This window comes from Juglans microcarpa x Juglans regia, chromosome 1D (genome assembly GCF_004785595.1).
Source record: "Juglans microcarpa x Juglans regia isolate MS1-56 chromosome 1D, Jm3101_v1.0, whole genome shotgun sequence".
In the NCBI taxonomy this organism is placed as follows: domain Eukaryota; kingdom Viridiplantae; phylum Streptophyta; class Magnoliopsida; order Fagales; family Juglandaceae; genus Juglans; species Juglans microcarpa x Juglans regia.
Window position 1 is genome coordinate 33,548,825 of NC_054594.1, and position 8,769 is coordinate 33,557,593.

Here is an 8,769-nt window from a genome sequence, read left to right on the forward strand (position 1 = left end):
TTTTCCTTCCTCTCCACACATAGCTAACACATTGGAAAACAATTGGTGTTCTCTAATATGTATATGTTCTTATTTTTCAAATTAACAGATGGTTATTCCTTTTTGTAGGAGATTTGGATTGTTTGGTTTGAAGTTTATGCTGCTTTGAGGTTGCATGCCTTGATAGATATTCTTCTAGGTACGAAGAAAAAACATGTATTTTACAATTTTTTTTGTTGGATTAAAAGAAGTTGCTTTATTTTTCTTTTATATATTTTGTTGGATTTTTATATTTTGTTAAAAATGCTTTCATCTAAAAGTGTTCTATAGCATATTTGCTGCCTAAAAAAAAAAAAAGTATCTTCAAACTGTACTTTTAATGGTAGAAAGTATAAAGGAGAAAGTAAGTGAAAAAACACAGCTTTTAAGAGTGAAAAGGGATGCTACCATGAAATGGCAATAATAGACGATAGAGATACACTGTTGAAAGAAATATCTAGCCTGGACAGTTAAAAGAAGATAAAAAAAACATTAACTACTAAAATAATTATAAAATTAATTGCATTAATTAAGGGAAAGTTATTGAAAGAGAAATATATATTTTTTTTTTGATAAAAAAAAGAGAGATTATTGGAGTGGAGAAGTGATGGTGACTTTTTTTTTTTTTTGCATCTAGCGGTAGATGGCTTTTACCTTTCTTTTTCTTCCATTAATTTAAGTTGTTTTGTTTTGTTTTTAAATTCGTGGTCTTTTGGTGTCTCTCTTTGATTTCCTTGGTGACTTTCTATGGTTTGAATTTTAAATTTGTGGTCTTTCTTATGTTTAAACTTGTTGGTTTGGTTTTGATAGAGAATCTACTTTGTTTGGCTTGAAGTTTATGCTGCTTCGAAGTTTGTATTTGTTCGATTTACTCACTTTTTTGCATTAATCAATTGGGGTTTTTGGTTTGGTTTGTCTTTTTTGTTGTTATGACGTTGGATATGTCTTGATCTACTGAGTCTTACTTTTTTTTTTGGTTGTTTGATGCGATTATTTTGGTTTCATTTGTCTTGTTTGTTATTCAGTTTTGATTTGTAGCTTCTTGAAAAAAAAATGGCTTTTACTTTTTCATTTATGATTATTATTTTTTTGTTGCATTGATAGAAGTTGCTATTTCTTATTTTAAAAATTATAGGTATCTTTATTTTATATATTTTGTTGGGTTTGTATATTTTCTTATTGATTCTGTTTCTTGGTTCCGTTTGTGTTTTCTATTATTGGGCTCTCATTTGCAGTTTTTTTAAAAATGAGTAAACCGATTTATGCTATTTGGATTAATGAGTGTGTGATTTTTATTTATCTTTTAAAAATGTTTAAGGGATTTAAAAAAAAATTTTGAAAAAAAAATAAAAATAAAAACACTAAACCGATTTATACTGTTAGGATTAATAAGTTTCTGATTTTTATTTTTGTGCATTTTCTATTGTTGGGCTCTCTCTCTCATGTGCAGTTTTTTAAAATGAGTAAATCAATTTATGCTATTTGGATTAATGAGTTTGTATTAATGAGTTGGAATTAATGAAACATCACAAAATGGATTTATACTGTTTGGATTAATGAGTTTATATGGTATGTGGCATGCATGCATCCATGATCATCTTTATCAGAACTTTTTTAGTTCATTTTGCACAAGTTTCTCAGGCCGATGTCAAACTCTTTTTTGAATCAGTCTGTAGAGAGGTATTTGATCATCCCTCTGATATAATTTTGAAATTTTATTTCTTCTTAATGCTTGGATAGTTGGATTTGCATTTGCAAGAAATGCACTAATGGGGGTAACCTCTTTTTATTTTTTATTTTTTTATGCATAGTTTTGCTCCTTCAAAGAATCAAGATTTGTAAGAAATGAAGAGTTTTCAAATGATCAGTTCTTGGAAAGAAAGCTCTGATGACTGTTATAGATCCTAGGCCAAATCCTGTTAACGTCAAGAAAATTTTTCTTGTAGACAGTAAGGATTTACTGAGTAATGTGGTTGGCAAATCTGTATGAGCTACTTTGATCTCCCATGTCTCAACAACATTTTTGTCAAAATTTTATGTTCAGGGAAGTTGTAAATATGGCCTGCAAGACCCATAAAAGCCCATCGGCCCAACTCATAAGGAGACCACAATTGGCTGGTTAGAAGGTGAGCAAAACACTCTTTATTGAAAGGCGAGCAAGATTTGTGTTAGAATTCAATGGCGAACTTGGACACACTCTAATATTCCTGTCTTAGAAAAGTGAGAACCCTCAAGATTCAGTGCGATGTGAAGTAGATCTAGTAAATGAACAAGACAAACGAGAGATCATCATAATACTAACATTGAAGAGAGGAAGAGAACCAGAGCCCCATGAGATAAGTCGTCATCAATGGCAGATGGAGGCAGTCATAGAGGCTGGCTAGGAAGCACGGCATATATAAAATGAGTAAAGCTACTCTCACCGCTCCCGGTCCTGCTATATTTTTTTTTTAATTTTTTTAATTTTTTTTTACTTAGTGATTAAGTAAATATTTTTTAATGAAATTATAATTTTTTTATTTTTTTTAAAAAATATTTTACAGTGTTGAAAAAATACATGTATAAAAAAGTAAAATAAAAAAATATAACATTTTACACTATCGGTGGCTCCCAACGAAACTGGGAGCGGTGGTTATAGAGCCACCCATATAAAATAGGGCAGTGCTAGCGTGCCAATCAACCTTGACCGGGCGTGCCTGCTAGCACATTATTTATTTATTTTTTCATTTTTTAAATATATTTAAATATTTTTAAAAAATAAAAAAATATATTAATACACTAAAAATTATTTTCTTAGTCATTAAGTAAAAAAATTAAAAAAAAATTAAATACATGAATTGTAAAAATGAAGAGGTAAAGTCAGGCGGTATATTAGTATTTTCTTATAAAATAATGTAGCCCTAGTCTAGAATAGTAGGATACCAATTCCACAAAGTATGTTATGTCTTCTAAACAACAACCTGAATCTAATTACTATAAATTAGAACCCAACACGGCCTATTCATGTATGTATATTTCTTTCATTATGGGAACCCATATATATAATTAATTACTATAAGAAAACCTTCTAATTATTTTTTTTGAAAATAATTATTTCTTGTCAAGATGAGTATATTATTATTATAAATAGTCATTTTTATCGTAAATAGCTAATTATAAATGCTTATTTTTGTTGTAATAGGATCAGAGCTTTCTTATTGCATGCAATGCATATTGGCCTAGCATTACGATCTCTCCCGGCCAACCTCATGACGTTGTTTGGACTCAAAACTCAAAGAATTGAGAGTTATAAATTAATTAATTATAGTGCGGATGCTTCGATTATATATTAGGAATTAATTGAGTCATGGGTTTAGAATCCCTCTAGCCAGCCCCATTAGCATGCAATTTTGATTTGTCTCGTCTCTACGAATCCAAAAAAGGCCACATTGTTAATGATATGAACATGTGGAAATGAAATTTTTTTAATCCAAAATCAATTGGAAAACTCTTCAAAAAAGTCAAAATCAAGTCAATGTATGGAAAATCTAGACCCGTTGAGAACTCGTTTCAAGAATCTAGATTATATTAAAATCTAGACCCCTTGAAGAATCTGTCTTAAGAACCTAGATTATAAGGAGGAACGCCACAAAGGTTGTGATTTACCTTTGATAAGTTCAAAAGTTCAATAAAAAATAAGAGGAGTAAACTCAACTCACAATAAATAAATTCTTCAAATTTCATAAACTGATCAAAATGAGATTACAAAGAGTATTTAAACCAAAACTTAACTAAAACCCTAACTAAAATAAAGCCTCATCTTCCAAAAATACCCCTGAATGAATAGTATCGCGTCTACAGTACGCCTATAGTACGGCTACAATAACTTTTTGAAATCTTAGTTCAACAAAATAATAATTTTTCCAATATGCCATTGAATAGGCCCCCTTAAGTCATTCTCATAATAATCTCAATTATTTTAAACTAATAAAATAAGTCATTTAAATGAATTAAACAAGTTGAAAGCCTTTAAGTGCTTAAAGCCTTTAAGTCATGTTGTTGCCCTCTTCCATAACTTGTATCAAATGAATCAAAATTAGATCTTCATCCTTCAAGCCCATTTTGAATGTTGAGCTCTTGCTAAACTCGTCCAAAGTGGATTGCATCAATCATTGCATTGCCTCCTTGGCTCTTGACCTTGTAATTAGTCTATCTGGAACCTGCAAAGGATCTTTAAGACTAGGTCCATGTTTGTGCTCATAAGTTAATGTCTCCCTCAACTTCTAATGCCTTATGCAACCTCAATATCATGAGTAGTTAAACTCTAATCTTATCCCCAAAAATAACATTCATCGACTATAATTTTCACGATTCACAATTACATAAATTGTAGCGTCCATTAGGGGTGAAAATTTGTCTTTGTGGATTGTGTACGTGTCGTATCAAGTCATAGACATTCGACTATATGGATTAACCCGATCCCGACCCACTAAGCTAAATGTGTCAAACTTTTAAATCTTAAACCGACCAATTTAAATAACGGATAGTGTTGTGTTACCCATTTTGATCCGTTTAATAATTAATTAGAAATAGATCAACACAACACGACTCATTTTAACCCATTTCATAAAATGTGTTGAACTAACACACATAACCTATTTGACATGATTAACATAATTTCACATAAAAGTTAAAATCTATATTTATTAGTAATCACAATATCTAAAAAAATAATAAGACTACCTACTAACAAAAAATATTAATATTTTTCAAATTTTAGTCTATAATAAAACCAATATTATACAAATCCTACAATAAAAAATATGAGCATAAGTCCAGAACTACAATCCCAACAGTAAAAAATTAAAAAAATAAATAAAAATAAATAAAAAAATTGAGAAATACTAATATTACAACTCAACAATAATAAAATTATAATTTTGAAATAAAATTTAAACGAGTTATTACGGATTGATTTTGGGTTAGCGGTTTGACTTATTATTGACCCGTTATTAATCGTGTGTTAATGGGTCAACTTATTTTGACTTGAACCTATTTATATCTAACTCAAACTCATTAATTTCGTGTCGTGTTCATATTGAATTTATGAATCGTGTCACATTTTGTCACTCTTAGCATCCATTGGACTTTAATGATTTCAATTGCTTCCCCTACAATGTTTATAGTAATCACGATTTTTATCAGCTATAAATTAATATAATTTAATAAAATTATAAGATACCATTTTTTTTAAAAAAAATAGAAATTTGGTTCCATTCTCACCATAGAAAGGTGATTAATTATGTTTTTTGAAGCAATGATTTGACAAAATTTAGTGGGAGAAGATGGGCTATGTTGGGATTAGTCATTGGAAAGCCCGGCAGGATATGGACATGTGCTGGGTCCCCCGATTGCATAAACACAAGCCCAATCCATCCCATAATAAGATTCTTATCCGTAAAACATATGGTTTCTAGTTATCATATTATTGCTTTTAAAAGATTAAATAGACCCAAAAACAAAAAGATTTTATATTTTACATAAAATAAAAACTCATCATTTAAAGTGAATCAGAGTATCCTTATCCTAGGTGGAGTCAGTCTTATCCAAGGTAATTTCCATGACTTAAAAAAGCAAGTACGTGACAATCTCCACTTAGGGTTAAACATGACATTATAGTACTATATATATATAATGCGATGAGACATACGTACGTGGATTAGTCCATCTTTTTACGAGACGTATGCATATATATATATATATATATATATACAAAATTTACGCATTCTAAAATTTTAAGATTGTATTTAACATTATCCACATATGTTGAAAGAAAAAGAGAACCGGGCAAAGTCTAGTAGTACGAGGAAGAAAAACTTACTTTTGGCCACCCCGGCCATTTCGATATTGTCATTCTCAAAACAAAGACAGTACGTTATAATAGCTTTTCCTTTTGTTTTTGTTATGTTTTTGGGCCCGCGGGGGTAACTTATAAAAACTTTGCATTATTTTGATCTTTTTGTCTTCTTTTTAGCGTATCACGGGCCTAGCTAGCTATGAGCTGCATGCCAAAGGGATAGCTAGGGGCATGACCATCTCAAATAAGTGATCTTCAAGTCAATTTACATATGGTCGTGTACGTACGTGCAGGCCTCTATATATAATCATGTTTATCATGTAAATATTAATGTCACAGAAAGAGTCGTACGTAATTGGATTGCATCATTTTGAGGCGTAGTACTCATGAGGTATATATGTATATTGTTGCATGCGTGCGTGCGGGCGTGCGTACGCAGTCATGCATACTGATGCTGGAAGAAAAAAAAAAAGGTTCGTGAAAGCTGTAGTACTGTTTAGGAGCCGAGCGAGCCAAGCATGCATGAAAACAAACCAATTATAAAATGCATGAACAACATTGACAAGATCATTCATTAACTCATGAAGAAGAACACAAAATCCCAATGTATTTCTCTCTCAAGCTATATAATATTAATATAGCCAGACCTTATATAAAAACGACAAGTGTGAAACTTTTTTTTCTCTCTCTAATATATATGTAATCTAGAAAAAAAAAAAAAAACAAGAGAGACAAAAAGGAGAGATCAGCTAGTGCAGAAAAGAGAAAGAAAATGATTTTTTTGGTTTTTTTTTTTTTTTTTTTTAAAGATGAAAAGAATAGAACATAGAGATAGAGAAGGAGAAAGTTAAACGACATGACCTCAAACAAGTGCAGTACTTTTAATACCTCTCCCCACCCACTACCATTCTCAAAATCTTAGGCGTGCGAGCCTAAGTGGGGTGCCTTATCATGATGATCCCTGTATCCCACCAACCTTTTTGTGCTACTTACCACATCAGCATTCAGCCCCTCCTCATCTCTTGTTATAACATTTTCTTTCCCCCTCCACCACCACTTTTTATCTTTCTACACAAGTCAACCCAACATTCATCATCCCCATTGCCCAATCACATTCATCCATATCATCATGATCATCATCCATCACCCCATCATGACCCGCGCCAGCCTCTACAATTTACAACTATTTCTAACTCGGACCTAACTCTCTTTTCTGACCCCCCGTATCTACCGCCACCACCACCACCACAACCAACCACCACTAGTGCCAAATCTTCCAGGCTTACTTCCGGCGAGTCGTAAACGTTTGAAACACCACACTCCCGGCCGCAGGGAACTCATCCATTGTGCAACTCCGGCATTTCAATCCAAGGGGCTCGAGTGCGGTTGCCACTTTTGTCCATACCTCATGGCTTGTGCATGTAGTCGATACTGACATGGTTGCCGGCCGGAATACTTGCACCACCTTCTTCAAAACTCGGACAACATCGTCGTGATCATCGTAAATGGACCCGACGCACTCGAAGCTGGCGTAGCTGTAACCATCCTCTGGGGTTACGTGAATGGTGGAGTAGCGGTCACCATCAATAACACCGTTCATGGAGTAGCCGCATGGATCAAATGCAAAATCACAAATAAGAGCACCGGGGTTAATGTCTCCAATACCCGTCAGCTGGGTCATCTCTTTCCCGGCCGTGTCGCCGGTCTTATCATCCCCGGGACGCTTAAAGAATTTGCGAGCGAGGACGCGGTCGAGCTCGGTCATACAGATTTCGAGTGTGTATAACACGTCGGGAACATGCGGGCTGATCACCATGCGAGCCTCATCACTAGCAGTGAAAACGTGCCAAGAATGGGAGCTGACTTTGGAAGGCATAACCGAGGCTTTTCTATAGCAAAGATTGCTAGGGAGGCTCTCTTCCAGATAGATAACTTCTTCCTTGAAGCTGGTGTGGGGAAAGGGCTGTGCCATGGGAAAGATAAAACTACCCCTAGTGTAGCGGCAGGAGCAAAGAGTGAGGCCAAGGTGGCGAGCTTTGTGAAGCAATGGACGGATGGATTTGAGGAGCTGGGTGGTCCCACAGGTCTTGATGATGATCTTTGTGGGGTAGACGAAGAGGCTGGACTCTGATAACACATAGGCATCGAAGTAGGGGTTACCCACAGCCGAGACCACGGTGCATTGCACGGCATGCAGGACTTGTTCTAGTGACTCAAACTCGAGCTGCCTAAGACCCATGTCCGTCAGTATTGCAGGGTCATCCCCAAAGAACTGGAGCTCTAGGCGCTTCTCAAAGCCTTCAAAACCAGAGGCGGCCATTAAGTTAATGGGATGAAAAGCAAAAAGATCGATATTGAGAGAGGTAGGAGGTAGAGGACAAACTAGACAGATGTGCAAAGAAAGAGAGAGAGACAGATGTAGTAAGTGTGTGGAACTACAGGTGAGAGAGAGAAGTGGGGGTGCATGAAATTTATAGGTGGGTGAGAGAGAGAGAGAGAGAGTGGAGTGTTGAAGTGATCAGGGAAGGAAGGAAGGAAGGGTTTTGTTTTGTTTTGGGCATGCGGGCTATGCAACCAAGAGTAATTATTGCAGCCATAATGACGTATATAATATGATGATATGTGTTTCGAATTTTTTTGTGCCAAATCTTTCAGCAGACAGGAACAGAGAAACGGAATTTAAGCCCACGCGCAATCTTTTTTTTTTTTTTTGTCACTAAGCTCTGTCCAAAATCACCAGTTTCTTCCAAGCCATATCATTTTCCCATAGAGTAGACAGAGACGCTGCAAAATAAACACAATTTCATGGGGTTATAGCACATCATTTTCAAAGAACTTTGTGTTAACTCCCTGTTGGTTTGCAAATTAAGAGAATTAAAAGTATAGGATATAATTATGCTTTATAAACGACTTGC

General features: G+C 34.3%; 1 protein-coding gene across 1 annotated transcript; it reads right to left on the reverse strand.

Annotated features, from left to right (window-relative positions):
• Nucleotides 1-6,409: 6,409 nt before the first annotated feature.
• LOC121242172 (S-adenosylmethionine decarboxylase proenzyme 4-like) lies at nt 6,410-8,385 on the reverse strand. The gene has a single exon (XM_041140070.1). The coding sequence runs from the start codon at nt 8,172-8,174 to the stop codon at nt 7,137-7,139; it is 1,038 nt and encodes a 345-aa protein (XP_040996004.1). The 5' UTR covers nt 8,175-8,385; the 3' UTR covers nt 6,410-7,136.
• Nucleotides 8,386-8,769: the final 384 nt, after the last annotated feature.

Bases quoted from the DNA above. Each gene is read 5' to 3' on its own strand.
- LOC121242172 (XM_041140070.1), bottom strand. From the start codon at position 8,174: ATGGCCGCCTCTGGTTTTGAAGGCTTTGAGAAGCGCCTAGAGCTCCAG.